The sequence below is a fragment of the Epinephelus lanceolatus genome, chromosome 9, assembly GCF_041903045.1.
Source record: "Epinephelus lanceolatus isolate andai-2023 chromosome 9, ASM4190304v1, whole genome shotgun sequence".
NCBI classification, from domain to species: domain Eukaryota; kingdom Metazoa; phylum Chordata; class Actinopteri; order Perciformes; family Serranidae; genus Epinephelus; species Epinephelus lanceolatus.
In genome coordinates, this window is record NC_135742.1 from 28915865 (window position 1) to 28932596 (window position 16732).

The 16732-nt window shown below is 42.6% G+C and overlaps 2 protein-coding genes across 3 annotated transcripts; one reads left to right on the forward strand and one right to left on the reverse strand.

The window, feature by feature from the left end:
* Positions 1-48: 48 nt before the first annotated feature.
* On the reverse strand, positions 49-3652 carry arsk (arylsulfatase family, member K). The gene is made up of 8 exons (XM_033620239.2): positions 3408-3652; positions 3055-3184; positions 2786-2945; positions 2220-2502; positions 1954-2125; positions 1008-1232; positions 643-858; positions 49-547 (listed from the first exon to the last, which is right to left on the reverse strand). The coding sequence occupies exons 1-8, from the start codon at positions 3513-3515 to the stop codon at positions 273-275; spliced, it is 1569 nt and encodes a 522-aa protein (XP_033476130.1). The 5' UTR covers positions 3516-3652; the 3' UTR covers positions 49-272.
* A 1471-nt stretch (positions 3653-5123) lies between these two features.
* Positions 5124-11384, forward strand: arrdc3a (arrestin domain containing 3a). Of its 2 annotated transcripts, none has more exons than XM_033619465.2 (8): positions 5124-5663; positions 7604-7685; positions 7822-7969; positions 8118-8220; positions 8373-8629; positions 9208-9364; positions 9461-9603; positions 9716-11384. In XM_033619465.2, the coding sequence occupies exons 1-8, from the start codon at positions 5384-5386 to the stop codon at positions 9782-9784; spliced, it is 1239 nt and encodes a 412-aa protein (XP_033475356.1). In that variant the 5' UTR covers positions 5124-5383; the 3' UTR covers positions 9785-11384. The 2 variants fall into 2 exon arrangements, with proteins under 2 accessions (XP_033475356.1, XP_078026926.1); XM_078170800.1 differs by having other exon boundaries at positions 5137-5663; positions 7533-7685.
* Positions 11385-16732: the final 5348 nt, after the last annotated feature.

Sequence of the window (16732 nt, forward strand, 5' to 3'; positions counted from 1 at the left end):
TGGAAACAAAATAGCAAAACTATACAAAAATGAACACAATAATAACAGTTTATTTGGAAAATAACGATTTAATTATAGAAGGAATTTAATATACCTCACTTCATGACATTGTCACGTTAGGGAAAGCAAGTTTATTTATATACATTTCAGCAAAAAAGGCAATTTAAAGTGCTCTACATAAAACATCAAGTACTTGTTTAAGCAAAGTCTGAGTCCAGCTCATTAAAAAAGACACCCTGAAGTTAACCATCATCATAACCATAAAAAAAATATCACAAAGAGCCATAAAGCCACTTGTCAACAGCTCTCTCATTGGCTGAGGGATCTTTTTGCCAATCCACAAACCACCTGAGGTTAGCAATGACCTGACTGTAGTTTCCACCCAAACTCTGGCGCCAGGCACTGAATGCTTCTTTATTGTAACGATGGACAGTTGTAGAGACTTTTGGATAGTCTACAATACTACGCAACAGCTTGTCCAGATGTGCTAGAACATTTGGGTATTTTAGAGCTACATCATGTAGTTCTTCCTTGTCCAGTGTTATATCTGCAAAAAAACACAAAGTACAGTTTTATCATTGTTTTTTTTCATACTGAAAGCATATGAGGATTGAAGTTTAGTTTCTGAAATTAGGAACTCACCAAAAAGCTGTGGAGGGACACTCACACCATCTGCATAGGCAATATATTTCCACCGCCCACTTCTCAGCATGTAAGTAGAGGCATTAACATTACAGCCATGATATTCACTCAGAACCCAGTCTGGATGTTGCTTCTTGGAGAAAGTGCTGGCCTTGGATAGCAGAGGAAGGAGCGAGTGGCCACTGAGAATGCCTACTGCTGAAATATCAGCAATGTCTGCAAAATACACAAGTGTTACATCGAGTTAAAATACTAAAATCTATATCTGGTAGTGCTTTTATTGACAGCAGAGAGACAGTTCTCTAACACTTTTATTCTACCTTTCAACAGACATTTTAATGTATGTTTTCTGTCTACTTCCTCACCTAGCACAGTGGGATAGAGATCAACCAAAGACACAAGCTGGTTGACCTGCAGGCCAGACATCAGCCCAGGTCCCATGATCAGCAGGGGAACATGGGAGCTGCCTTCATACATTGACATCTTGTAGAACTGCCGGTGCTCCATGGCTAGCTCTCCGTGGTCAGCCGTGAAGATTACAATAGTGTTGTTAAGCATGCCAGTCTCTCTCAGAGCGGAAATCACCTGACCTGGTGAGACAGAGTGTGAGAGACACAGAGTAAGCATTGAGCTGCAGCTGGATTTTTACTTACTTTGATCTAATAAATGACTTAAATTGTAATGGCAGACCTTTGATATGCGAGCATGTTAAGTAACTTAAAGTGGGAGCATAAGTAAAGAAACAACTACTGCAATGCATACAAGCAATACAGAGCATTTAACTCTTGCTGATGCATGCTACAGGAAATCAATCTTCCATGACACTTTCATATCATTGTGCCTATCAAAAGCATTTACTATTCCTTTTGCCTTTATTTATTGAGGGAGGTTTCACCTACAGTAATTCCAGTCACAGTACCCATATGTTCTATTAGGGTGCATTAAATCAACAGTGACTGCTGAAGTAGTTCAGTGCAATTGACTGATATGCCTTAAATCTAGCTACCTGCTGTCACCTGCTATGCTATGCCTTGTTTTATTGCCAGATCGGTATGCTGGCTGTACTGGTCTCTCTCTCACACCACTTTACCTTTGTACTTGTATTTTGCCACATTGGGATCCTGTAAGACGAGTGCCTTGTGCATGTTTGGATCTGTGAACCTGAATAGGTTTGGTGCGGCTTCATTAGTAATCTTGGCAACAGAGTTTGGTTTGAACTTGAGCCATCTTGAGTCTAAAAACTTAGCTATCACACGCACTACCTCCTGCTTAGATAGTCCGCCCCCTGGTGAATTACTGCTGTCAACTAACCCAGCATGGCGTCTGCTTCGGCACACATGGCATAATAGTAGGCCCTTATGCTTTTGACTTCGTCCTCAGTGAAATCACTGCTGCAGTTTTTGGTGAAGGTGGAGTAGTAGTCGACAGGGTGCATGGCAGCCATAGGCAGCCATTTAGGAACAGTGATGAGCTCAGAGGACACCTGTGTGTGTAAAATAAGAATTTAGGCCTAACCTAATAGTGATTTATGATAATGGAGAGAAAGCATTCTAGACACAGGAAAAGAAATAGCATGCCTTTTCCAGCCAGTATGGTGAGGTAAGGAAGGTGGATCCTCCTGCGGTGGGCCCCAGGGATTCAGTTCTATACGGGTGAGGTAAATTGAGGCCAAGATACAGAGCGAAGGGCTGCTGTGACGATGCAGCTCTCTTGCGGATCCACTGTGCAGCCTTGTCTGTGGTTTCCCAGTCCTTCCTCATGACCCTTACTGTAGACATGTTCCCAACAAGTTGCGAAACAGGCCGGCCCTCTTGGCGCAGGAGGAACTGAACATCTCGTGTCCAGGCCTCGACTCGATTACTGCAGAAGTTGCACAAACACACAAATACTAACAAAGTGCAGGCAGAGACACATAAAAAAAGGGGAAGTGGAAAGAAGCATGTAAGGACAAGTGTCCCAAAAGATGATTCACACTGTTCTGGAAAATAGCTCCCCACATACACAGTATATTATTCTTTGTCATACACTAAAGTGCGTCTTTGGTGTTTTTGAGTGATGAATAGAAAGAAAGAAAAGGTTAGTGTAGGAGTTTTCCTCTGTATCTGAGATACAGGCTCACTCTTGTTCCTGACAGTCTGCTTACCTGACAGAGTGACTCCCTGAGGTGTAGTCCAGCTTGCCCATCGACTTGGTAACATATCCATTCGCCTCCAGCAAATCCATCCATGTTGTTGCATTAGCATCGAGACACTTATAGTTGTTCCATGACTGCGTGAGGTGAACAAACTGACCACTCCACATAGCTGCAAAACAGAGATAGAACAGTTGAAATGCAATCATTATACCACCTTTATTACCATCACATATGCCATAATATCTTTGTCCCCAGTGATGTTTTAATGGGTAACTTACCTGCTCTTGAGGGGCAGCAGATGGGCGAGCTGGTGTAAGCATTGAGGAAGGTAGCACCAAGCTCCCTGAGGTAGTTTATATATGGCAGCTTCACAACTTGGCTGCCAGGGTCAAAGGTCAATCGCCCATCCTGCAGAAAGAAAAAAAATAACATCTGGACCCAAAGCTACTAAGGTGCACAGTCCAACAAAGATTAAATGTGAAAAATACTGCATCTCTGTATGTTTAATCTTGAACTACAGCCTGTCCTGTCACAGTGCTGTAGCCTACACACATATAAAAACTCTACTGTTATTGTGTCAGTTACTATACAGTGGTAAAGCACTGTGACATGTAACATTATTCATACTTACAAATGCATCACTCATCACCATCACAATGTTGGGTCTGGTTGCATTTTGGCACAAACTTTGACCACAGATTTGAAGAAGGAATATCAAAGCCAGCACTTCCGTATTCATGACGTTTCACCTCTTCAGATATGGTAATGTGCCGATGTAATAATATAGATTTGTCAAGACTGAATGAGATTCATGACAGAAGACAGTCAAAAGTTGTTCCTGTTTTCAAGTACTGGTTATTTTCCGAGTCTGAGGGACTTGACATATACATCCTGGTTACGCTTTCAAAATAAGAGTTTTCTTATATTATGGCAAAAAGAAGCAGTCCAACTTTATGAAAATGTTTTGGGGATTTTTTTCTAGTGGAAAAAAATACTTAATTGATAAACAGAAATATTTACTCCCACTGCCACCAATAATTGCGAAAATAATTATAAGAATAAAAAGCTTTTACATGGGGATACATAAATAAAGCTTACCGTAATGACAAACTACAACCTCTAGGGGGCAGTATTAATCTTTTAACAAAACACCTCTGCTGAATATTGCTGTTGAGCTGGCACTGTTATGTTCACAACTGTAGAGTAGTACAATCACAGAGATGCATGTCTATGTGTTTGTGAGACTAAATATTTAGCCAATAACTTATGAAGTGAAACAGCCTCATACGACTGCAAGTGATGTCATATTAAATGAAAAGGGATAGCATGGAATATTGATTTTTAATTGATCTTGCAACCACAGACTTTCAGAGACACTGATATTATCCAACTACTTCCTGCAACTTAAATGCTCATTATCGCAGATAATTGTATTGCTGAATTGGTGTGGCACCTTGTAAATAACCACAATGAATCACAAATGTTTTGCATTGTCATTACCAGTGTGTTGACGGCAATGCACAATTACAGTGCTGTTCAACAGGTGACGCTGCAGCTCACGTTAGAAGTCCGGTGGCCACCAGATGGCGTTTTGAGCCTCAGGGTTGTTTTTCTGTAAACTGTGACTTCAACACAATGAGAAATCCCAACCCCCCATATGTGCACGGATTGTTTTAATGTTAAAACAGGGATATATGATATAGATGAATATATGGGAACCCTCTCTGAAAGTCTGCCCATACCCTTAAATCGTGTGGATTTATGGTATACAGGAATTGTACATGATCTATGTTGCAGGCATCATGTAAGATTCAGCTCTGTTGTTTTCTGTTGATGGATGGAGAGGTTGTAGTGTCCCTGGATGTATGTGAGACCATATGTGTGGATTATATGGCAGATGAAAACAATGCATTTGCAAGCCAAGACATAAGAGTGAAAAATGTAAGGCTAAGAAAAGATGCCAAGGTGAACCAGTTATGTGTGGTTATATGTAATAAAGAGAGGTGATGTGTGTTTTTATTTGTTTCTAGTGGGCCCTACAATCTGTACACATATTTCTTATAGCATTCTGAATAAAAAGCCTGGAGATGAGTAGGGATGAGACTTTTTGGGGATATGTATTTATGTATTTTAAATACAACACATGAGCTGTAAAGACTCACCTATAAATCTACTGTGGTGAACATTTCTTTGTGCAGTCTTTCAGCTGTTTAGCCAAACTTGTCATCTGGCTCAGAGCCACACTTCACTGCCTTGTTCCAGAAGGCGGAAGGAGGGGGCAGCGGAGCGCCGCGCATGCGCCCAAGGTTGTTTTTCACACAGCCTGTCGCTTAAAGTGAGCTGAGCTACGGGGGTTTCCTTGTCTTTGACTGGAGACCAACTCGCAGAGAGGCGGATGATAACAGCATCCCTTGCTGTTATTCAGCCATCACACATCTCAATGAACTGCTCGCACAGAAGCCACTGATCGTGCCTACTGCTTTTTGCAGGGCAGAGATACTGATCAGTGTCTAAAGACTGCATCCCCCCCTTTTTTCTTATGAAATTATATTTTTCATAGACTCTCTTTTCTAACTTCAAGGTCTCTGTAGCCTATCTCTTTCCACCATGGTGCTAGGAAAGGTAAAGAGCTTCACAGTGAGCTACGACTGTCTCAATGACAGCAATGTTCCCGTCTTCTCCAGCGGGGACTGCGTCTCAGGGAGGGTGATCATCGAAGTCACCGGAGAGATCCGCGTGAAATCTCTCAAAATCCACGCTAAAGGATTTGCTAAAGTTCGTTGGACTGAGTCGAGAAATGCTGGATCCAACACTGCCTACACGCAAAACTACACAGAAGAAGTGGAATATCTAAATCACAAAGATATTTTAATTGGACATGAGAGAGGTAAGAGATTTTTGTTTTATTGTAACAGCAGAAGTTTTAGAGAAACTGTGGATGCTCTTTGTGCTGGTTGAGATCAGCTTCACTTGGCAATGCTGTTTCCTTATATTTCAATGTTAATACCTTAATAATAAGAATTCAAAACCTTTTATATTGTAGTTTCTTTCATGTGCTGGCGTTGGTATAAGTGGCTGCATACAGCTCCATCCTTACTTGTGTGTGTCAAGGTGTCAGAATGAATGACAGCACCTCGACTGTCTTGTGTTTTTCACAGTATTTCAAGTATAAAACGACAATAATTCTCATTTTTAAAACGCGGGACGACAGACTAATAACGTGCAGTGGTGTATGTGCGGCTTTGTTGGACATTTTCGACGCAGAAACGCGTTAAATTTAGCGTTTCTTTGTAGCTTTTCTTAAGTTTCCACCCATTGTTCAAAGCGGTTCAATCCTGTTCAGAAAACTGGACCGGGCGGGGGCGGAGCGACGCGCATGCTCCTCCCCCGCCCGCGCGTGATTGGCTGAGGTGCTCATGTGTGGCCAATGACATCACTGTTCTTGCAGAGAGTGACAGAAAATTCTGCAACTTTTTAATTAAGAAAACACCTGCAAAACGGCATGAGTTGGTACAAGTAGCTGTTCAAAATATATTATAATATGCGGTGTTGGTGCAAAATTGATAGTGTCCATTCTTCTTCCATTGACAACACCATTCCTTTGCACATATGTGCTTTGTAGGGAGATAATATGATGTTGCATTGGGGTTTATTGTCACTGCTTTGTGCTTCAGACATTCGCGTTCATTCAACCGCATTATGGTTGCTTTTAATACGGAAAAGCCTTCATTGTGGACGCTTGCATGTGCATACGTGTGCCTTTACTGGCTTGGGTTTCGCTTCCTTCATGTGCAACACCTTTTTACTCTTATAATTAAATGGATAAATAGTTTCTGGTCCACTCGGCAGCAGCTTATTGAGTGTGTATCAGGCGAAGCTGTCATTTTGCTTGACTGTCAGACATTTAGTCTGCCTACGGCAAGGGCTAAGGGTTAAATTGAGGTGATATATTGTTGCAGTACGCGCAATAATACTTCTTACAAAGCTACTATTCTCCCCAAGCTATTTATGAGACATTTCCGGTGATGCTGAAGCAGATAAAAGGGTGGAAAAACTGCGGTAGTAGGTGGTCGGAGGGAGCAGGCTTGTTAGTAGTGACTGCGGTGTCGCACAGTGAATGCGTAATGAGAGCAGAGCGGCTGTGGGAAGCTGCTCACACCGGTTTAGGCCGGTCTCCTCCTGCTGGAGTCTGCCGTTTGACTGACAGCTCCGCACTTGTTTACCACACGACTGCTGCTGCTGCTGCTGCTGCTACTAGGGGGAGGGAGTGCTGAGCTGGCAGAAGCACACCCGGCTTGTCGACCCAGCTCTTCAAAAAGCACTCTTGTTGGTTTAAATGGAAAAAAAATGTTTTTAATCCTTATGAGCAATTTGCCGACGCCTTACCCTCTGCAATAAGATGCTCTTGTTTTTCAGAGATAAATGGAAATTGGTCCTAGTTTATGAGACAGATTCACCTACACATTTTGTTGTTGCCCCATATATCCCAGTCCCCCCCACAATAGCTTGGTATTTCCATCATATATGCCACAATAGGATCTCTTGGATGTTGTTCTTTGTCCATACAAAAGCACGCTCAGTCATGCACGTACAGTTTCTGCCACCTCATACACAACTTCTTTGGTGTGCTCTAGTCTAGATATTAGTCTGCTGCTCATCTCTCAATACATTTTTATTTCAACGGACAGATATGATAGTAAAATCCGTTTATTCTCTTCTGTCTCCCCCACCCTGTGTTTTTTGGTATGACTTTCAGATGCCTTCGTAGAGCATTTTGCCCAGGTATGGTATACATGTGTTTGGAATATTGTCCTCCTTGTGTTTCAGACGATGACAACTCGGAGGAAGGACTCACCACTATCCATTCAGGAAGACATGAGTATGCATTCAGCCTCGAGCTTCCACAGACGTAAGTGTTTTAATACCACACTTTGAATTGAATATCAACATTATCGTTATTGAGCTGGAGGGTATACAGTATGAGCTCTTGACAGTTAATGTAATCCCCGTTCTCTTCTTGTTCCCTCATCTCGTCTTTCCTGTAGACCTCTGGCTACCTCTTTTGAAGGGAAGCACGGCAGTGTGCGCTATTGGGTAAAGGCAGAACTCCACAGGCCATGGCTCCTGCCAATGAAGACCAAGAAGGAATTTACAGTCTTTGAGCACATTGACATCAACACTCCATTATTGCTGGTAAGAGCTCTTTAAACAACCTTATATTTAGTGTAATTATGGGCTGAGACATTGGACAAAGAGAATCAGACTTTGGTGACACTGCTCGGGAATATATGGAAAAACTCTCTGAATATTTGCTAATGCGTCTGTTTTCCTTTTTCTTCAGTCACCACAGGCCGGCACGAAAGACAAGACACTTTGCTGTTGGTTCTGCACCTCAGGTCCTATTTCCCTAAGTGCCAAAATCGAAAGGAAGGGATACACCCCAGGTGAGAATGAGTAACTGATTCATAATGAGAATCTTGTTAGTCATCTATTCACCAGAAGTGCATTAATCAGTGATGACAATAAGATGATTACCATTGATGGACACATAGAGTAACTCGGATTAACCTCTCCTCTACCCTCTCTGACTTCGCAGGAGAGTCGATCCAAATCTTTGCCGAGATCGAGAACTGCTCTTCCCGCATGGTGGTGCCAAAGGCAGCCATCTATCAGACCCAGACCTTCTATGCCAAAGGGAAGATGAAGGAGGTCAAGCAGCTGGTGGCCAACCTGCGGGGAGAGTCTCTGTCCTCGGGCAAAACCGAGACCTGGAGCGGCAAGATGCTCAAGATCCCGCCTGTCTCACCCTCCATCCTGGACTGCAGCATTATCAGAGTGGAGTACTCCCTCATGGTGAGTACAGTCTTGCTGTAGTTAGGCTACACTCACACACCATTCTTTTTCTTTGCCACTTTACCTTTATTGGCACATAGGTGTTTCTGCCCTTATTACAGTCTCCTCTTGTTCTTATAATCACCATTACTCAGCACCATTATCAGTACAGAATCAATATTTCCTAATAGGCCAATCAGTCTCATGGTGAAGGTCCTGGCTGACTCAGCTTGCATTGCCAAATCTGGGCCTTGGATTGCACCAGGTGTTATCTTCACATGCTGCTAAGAGCATTAGCCCAGAATATCTTTGGTAACACCTGCCTCGAAGGTGCTTATAACCTCTTTACTCTGCGAACAGACAGCCACCAGGCGCAGACTCTGCCTTGCATAAGCACCAGACCTCAAGTTACTGACCCACATATGGTTGAACTCATTTAGCCCAGACAAGCATGGTTTTATTTTATAGAGGATTAAAAAGCTGTTTGATTTCATGCTGAATGTTCCACTTCAAAGCCCTTTATTTACACTGCAGCATGTTTACTATACCCGAGAATGACTTGCATTTTCTGACCTACTGTGCTGTCCTCACGTGTTCAGGTTTACGTGGACATACCTGGGGCGATTAACCTTTCCCTGAACCTGCCCCTGGTCATTGGAACCATCCCTCTCCACCCCTTCGGCTCCCGTACCTCCAGCGTCAGCAGCCAGTGCAGCATGAGCTGGTTGGGCATGGGACTGCCTGAGAGGCCTGAAGGTAAGTTGGATCTCAAGGTCATGATTTACATTAAGGACTCTATTCTTGAGTATGCTTCCCAAGAATGCTAACACGTGGCTCGCTCTTCCTCTGCAGCTCCTCCAAGCTATGCAGAAATTGTGACAGAAGAGCAGAGGCAGAGCAGTCTGGATGTCCCAGCAGCCCGTGAGGAGCTGGACGGACCTCTCTTCGCCTACATTCACGAGTTCCGCTTCCAGCCTCCTCCTCTGTACTCCGAGGTAAGCACCAAGTAACACAGAGCAAGGCATTTGTCCATTTATATCTTTATTACAGACTAAATTAAATCAGATGTATTTCAATATATTAACCCTCTTTTTTTTCCCACTCCAGATCGATCCTAACCCCGATCACGCCACACGCACAGAGGAGCGCAGGCTCGACGCCTGTCCATCACGCTGAAGGGTATTTCTGAAATTCCCCCGACTGACTTGGGGATCTCAAAAGAAACCCGCGTGCAAGGCTCAGCTTTGTTTATTTTTCTCCAACAACAACGTTCACACAACGCTGTTGACAGCAAGAGAGAAATGAAGTATCCAACCAACAGACAAAGACTTGGACAAATACCCACGGTTGAGTTGGGTTGGACAAACCTGTTCCTGCCTTCCCTCAGCGAGAGAAACAGGAGTCACTAGTTTGGGGCATCGCTTCCTTCCTGTGTCAGCCTGCTGAGGATGGGACACATACAGACAAACACATATTCAGTCTGTATGAAAAGCCCCACTGGTAGCGAGAGCCCGGGCGATAGTATTGACAATGACGATGAAGAATCAGCAAGGCTCTGCCTGCCAAGCTCCTCTTTAACCCTTTGATTCTTCTGAACTCGTGGCACATAAGGACATGACTCCTAATACAAAGGGCAGGACTAATCATGTCCAGACTTCAGCAGAATCACCTAAAGAAAACGGAATGAAGAGAGAAAATTAACAACGTTCTAACCACCATAGTCTGTATGAATGAGAGCATTCAGTGGCAGCAGTCAACAACAGAGCAAAGACTAGTTCCTCCTGCCTCATTTTGGATTTTTGTTTTGCACATTTTATTCTTTACTTGAGTTGTGTGGCTCTGTTTAATGAGAATTGAAAAAAGAAATCACTAATAGTTTGGTTCCAGCCTTGTAATGCACCAGACAAAGAATATATGAGACTGCAGGCTTCTTTTAAGACTTTCATCTGCATAACTTTTGAGCAGCGCTGAGAACAGGATTTGATTTTGGAAAAAAAAAGATTGACAAGGACAAGAACAATGCACTGAATTTGTTTAAGATTTTTTTCTTTTTTTCTCCTTATGACATTTCCTCAGTGACTTATAATAACCATAGACTGGACTTTAACAAAAACTGCAGCACACTATCTCCACCTGGAAGCTCTTTTAAGATGTTGCCTCCTCAGCTTGGATCCAAGTGTGGCTTCCCTCCTCTTTTAGTTTAGCTCTGTTATTCTGTTTTTGTATTTAGCTCCAATCATAGAATAGCTTTTTAGCCTTTTTTGTGTTGAGGTTGCTCTGGATTTGGACTAGGAGGGTTGCAGACCTGTATTTGCCACTCAAAAAATCGTAGCTGAAGAGAAAAGTGTGAGTCCGTGTATGAGCGTGTGTGTGTGTGCGTGTGAAACAGAGAGGGTGGTACCCTAATTACCTGCAGCCCCTCTACTCCTAATCTCAGGGCAAGCCAGGCTTGCATAACTGCCCAAAAAGCACTGTCTCAGGTGGTCGTCTCAATTGCCAAACGGTTGGAAAGAAAAAGAGAAAAAAAAAATGTTATAGGTTTTTCTTTTAAATTGCACTGTTAAAAATAATGAAGCGTTTTGTTTTTTTTTTTTTTTGTAACTACCAAAACAAGAGGATAGACCTGCAGAGAAGCAAGGCAGCTTTCCGAGATTAATCACATTCCCTTTTTGTCCTGCTGCACTTGCCCAGATCATCCAACCAACAGTTAGACTTTACCAGACCAGTGAAGCCAGAATGCTAGCTATAAAAAAAAAAAGAAAAAAAAAAAAAGAAAGGAAGGTAAAAGAGGCGCGACAAAGCAAACCCGGCACAAATGTAAAGCCGGGGATGTTGCTGAACCTCTGTTCAGACTGGTCAGAACAAGTAGTAGTAGGTTGACATGAGTAATACATTGGTTTTCTAACTCATTCAACACAAAAGACCAGCTGCAACAGAGGTTTGACATAGAGAAGTAAAAAAGAAACAGCACTTTTTTGATAAGAAAACAATGAAAAAAAAGCATTCAGTGGTGAAGGTCTGGAGAAAAAACGTGGTACCAACCATGTTATACTAGAGGATTTTTCAGTAAAGCAGTGTTGTGTAGGACGTTAATGCATTTTTTTTAAGATTAGTGACCTTTTTTTAAGTTTACATTTGAAACGTAGCTGACACAAGTTTGTGCGTGTATGTGCATGTGTGTGTGTGTGTGTGTGTGTGTGTGTGTGTGTGTGTGCACGCTCTTATCGAGATCCAGCTGGCAACTAAATACACAGCTTCTGACAGTAATCCACAAACTGCAGATTATTAAAGTGATCTTATCTTCGTGGCCTTGACACAGAAAAGACCTGATCATGATTCTTCATCTTACAGTGTCTTTGTTAACTCGTGTTCTACTTTTTATTATTGTTTGTACACACCTGTATGTTTTAGACCTTTCCATGTTTATTCAAAAGGACAAAAAGGGAAGAGGGGAAAAAAAGTCCTTTAGAAGCAAGTGTTGCAAAAATGATATCCTGGACAGGCCTCTCGATTGTGTTGTTTTTCTGACGCTGATGAAGCTATTTTTTTTTTCCATGTATTTCTGGGCATTGATATAGTTTGCTTCCTAGTTTAACAAGCAACGTTCCTGAGTTAGCCTCCCTGACCTCTTTGGTCCCCCCTCAGGCCTAGGGGTGGCAGCTGTTGATCAGCATCCCCCCCACCCCTTTGAGAAACATTTAGGGATAGCATACAAACCCCTTCTTCCACGGTAAACTTATATCTTATCCTGATTATATTTGTTTGCAGTTCTTTGTTTGGATTTTTATCTTAGGGAAACTGAATCGAGCTACACGCTAACGAATAAGCTTACATATTTTTTTCAGGTTGGTCAATTCCATAGTCCATTTGCTTGGGCCACAGAGTAGTCCAGTGTCAAAACTAAGCTAAACTCCTGACCTAGTAAAAGGCAGGAGCTGAAATGTTCAGAGATAAAGAACCCAGGAGACGGGATCTGAAACATTTTAGAAACAAAGTGCAATATCACTCACTGAATTTTTCTTCATTCTCCATTTGTATGTTTGTTTTTATCTCCTCTTTTTTGTCTGTCAATCATGATGATGTATAGATATTCTATGAATATACTACGTTCTGAATGGTTTAACCTTTTGTCTAGTTCTTCCTTTTGATTTGAATAAACGTTTTGTTCTAAATTACAATGGACTGTGGTGTGAATATCTGAGAGAGAATGAACACAAAAGTATAAGTACAAGTATATATTTAGAACATTTGCTTTTGTTTTGTCTGAGCACCACTCTTTGACAGAGTTACATCCAAACATCCTTTCACCTGAAAAGCAAACAGTGCTCACACGAGGCTGCACATGATTAATCATTACCCATCGCTTTACCCCAAATGTATTTTATTTGGGTCATGACAGCTTCAGATTAGAAGCAAACAGGTTGTCACTCTGCTGGACTCAGATTATCCTATGAAAATTAGTACAACACTGCCCCTAGAGGTGGTTTTAAAAAGTGCACCTGGCCTCTGCTGGGAGAAAGTTTCATGTTGGTCCTGAATAAGCCGTACGTTAAGCACAAGTGACTGAAAAATGCACCTTACTTATATTTAAAGTGTGTTTTTAGGGCACAGAGCAGATAATATCCTCTTCTGTTAGGGGTCAGGATTTATTCGTCTTTGCATTCTGTTTGTGCATGTCCACGCTGGTCTTTCCTGACCACAGTTTCCAGGGTTTAAGTGCAGCTATTCCTCAGGTCAGAGGAGGAGAGATAGCTGCTCTTTTATCTTTGCTTAAGTGCTCCTTATGTGAATTATGTGACTGCTTCAGGTCTGAGTGACTCAGAGTGCCAAATAATTTACTCAGAGTCTTCTTACCTTAAAGTACAGGCTCATTTGCTTTTATTGGTGGGGTAAAAATAATATAGTTTGAATCATGTTCTCCAAAACAGCTGTTTTTGAAAGCAATGCATATCTTCTACTGCTGTTCAGTCAGGGTTAGCTGTTGAAATCTTATTAATCTTATTTAAGTCATAAAATATTGAATTATAATTTAGCCAATGCACCCTTTAAAAAGAAATGTGGATGAGTCACAGCACTCCTCTCTAGGATTCGCTCTTTGAAACCTGGAGTCGATGGCGACAGGCCAAGTGAAGCATAGTCACCGGTCCACAAATAAGAAAAACACATGATTTATTGATCTCTGCTGACAGATGCATGCACAAGAAAGGACACGCTGGCCTGCTGCAGCGCAATAATAGAGGAGGTATCAGCCATTTAAATGCACCAACAGTTTTCTATAATCTTCTGTAATCTCCGACACACAATGTTAAAGCTTCAGCAAATGATTTTTATTGACTTTGGGCTCTTTTTTCACTCAAGTCTTATTTGCGCAAATGTGTCACACCTTTGTAATGTTATTTTTGTGTTGGCAGTTTTATTGTGATTATTGCACTTAACATTTTGATACATTTTACCAATCTTTAAGTGAAATTCTCGTGGCTTGATTTGTAAATATTTATCTTGCACAGGGCTGCTCTCATTCTGGTACCAGCTTGTCTACACATGACCTATTCATAATGTGCAACAGTGTGTTTCGTGAGCAGTCAATCAATTTCACTCGTAGCACATCGACTCCTGTACTACGTCAACCCAGTTCTCAGCTAATTGATTTTGTTGGAATATACGAGCATGTATGCACAAATGAGCTCAGCAAATTCGATCATGCCGGATGTGAATGAATACACTGTGCTGTTCGTCTCGTAGGTCAAGCTGGAACGAAATGCTCAGAGTGAAAAAGGCATGAATGTCATTGCTATTGCATAAGCGAACCTTTGGATAACTAAATGTCCTCTGTGACGCAGGAACCTGCAGTAACTTGTGTAAAGAAGAGAAAAACTGCAAAAAACATTTACCCAAAACTGACATGTCAAGCACATAGTGACAGCTCGTCAACTTTACTGGGATTTTTTGCAAATTATCAGTTTAAACCAGCATCAGTGATGACTCAGCAGCTATGTCAGCTTTGACCAAGCACTTCAGTGTCCCTTTGTGCCCTCCTCTTCTCCCGTCGGTCCCCCGTGGCCCCCTTTTGGCTTTTTGGGCCCGGGCCTTTGTGGGTGTCTGACCCCTGCTACGAAAAAAGGAGGAGGGGATTATTGAGGGAGAGCGTAGATTGGGGCGGCATGCGTGTATGTGTGTGTAGTGGGAGTGTTGATTAGCAAGTGCTGACGCTACACAGGCCTCAGCTGTTTCCTCTCACCAGCTAATCCCACTACCCAGAAACCCCCTGTGATCCAGAGGTTCTCGGCAGCTTGCTGTGACCAGGCACGTTCAGCACGGATGAGAGGGGGTGGTTGGACTGAGGCCCCCGCACGTCTGCTTGCCAGTGCCACATCATCACTGTGACATAATAGAAACACACACACACATCTCTGCACTGAGGCACGGAGCACAGTGTCCATGCAAGCCCACACATTCCTCAAAACAATGGAAGAACCAGTGTTACTACAGGTCTAAAAACTGTCCTGCAGGAACAGATCAGCGGATAGTTATATGACTTTAGAACCGCTGTTTCATTAAAGACAGAGAAGTGTTTAACTTCCTCATGTGCGTGCCAGTTTACAGGAATAAAATGTGACATTATTTTCTGGGCATTATAAAATTAAACTAAAAATAACACCATCAATACTTTAAGTCCAAAAAAACCTTTGATCACATCTTGAATTAATACATTAATAATTTAGTGTTTGCTGTGTACAGCCTGAGCCTCTGAAGGGGCAGTCTGACCTCTGCAGCTGATAACTCTAATAACTGACAGAATGGAGCTACTGTTTGATTATCATTAACATACATGCTGCCCTGTGAATCTCAACGCTCTGTGTCAAACATTAATTGTTCCTTACTTATTTACCAAATGAAGCTCCCAAGAAAAGTTGAGTCACTTTTAGGTCTACTAACTTAATAAGGTGAGTCACTTCCAGGCTCTGCTGGCACACACTTCATATTTCTCCAAGAATCCAATCCAATCAATTTATTCACCTTTCTTTCCATATACAAAAAGAGAAAGATAGAAGTATTCAAGATAAATAAATACACTGGAACACTTAAATCACACAGCAGATCTTGATGAATAAATTCCTCAAGTTGAAAATCTTTACTGATGTACATTGTATAATTTGTTAAGAGCAAAATGATGTAACAACGGTCAATGTAAACCAAAATCATCAACCCACTGAGGGCTGGACTCAAAGTCACACTAAAATTCAAAGTAAAAAATTGAAATCACAGGCTGATCCAACTTGCCTGGATTTTATTGCAGCAACTCATAGTGTGACTCAGTAATGTGTATGGCCCCTGCATGCCTGTATGCACTCCCGACAATGTCTGGGCAGCCTCCCAATAAGTCAGGGGATCTCCTTCCGGACCTGGATCAGGGCATCAGTGAGCTCCTGGAGCCTGTAGTGGTACTTGAAGGTGTCAAATGTACAATACACAATGTCCCATAGGTGCTCAGTTGGATTTAGGTCAGGGAAATGAGAAGGCCAGTCAATGGCGTCAATGTCTTTATCATCCAGGAACTGCCTACACACTCTGGCCACATGAGGCCGAGCATTGTCCTGCACCAGGAGGAACCCAGGGTCCACTGCACCAGCATATGGTCTGACAATCACTCTGAGGATTTCATCCTGGTATCTAACAGCAGTCAGGGTACCATTGGCTATGACACCCACCGCCAAACCGATCATGCTGGATGATGTTACAGGCAGCATAACATTCACCATGGCATCTCCAGACTCTTTGACGCCTGTTATGTGTGCTCAGTGTGAACCTGCTCTCATCTGTGAAGATAACAGGGTGCCAATGGTAGATCTGCCAATTCTAGTGTTCTTTGGCAAGTGCCAGTCGAGGTACATGGTGCTGGGCTGTGAGCACAGGCCCCACTAGAGGATGTTGGGCCCTCATGCCACCCTCATGGAGTCTGTTTCTGACAGTTCGGTCAGAAACATGCACACCAGTAGCCTGCTGGAGGTCATTTTGTAGGGCTCTGGCAGTGCTCCCCCTGTTCCTCCTCACACACAGGAGCAGATACAGGTCCTGCTGCTTGGTTGATGCCCCTCTACGGCCTTGTCCAGCTCTCCTCGTGTA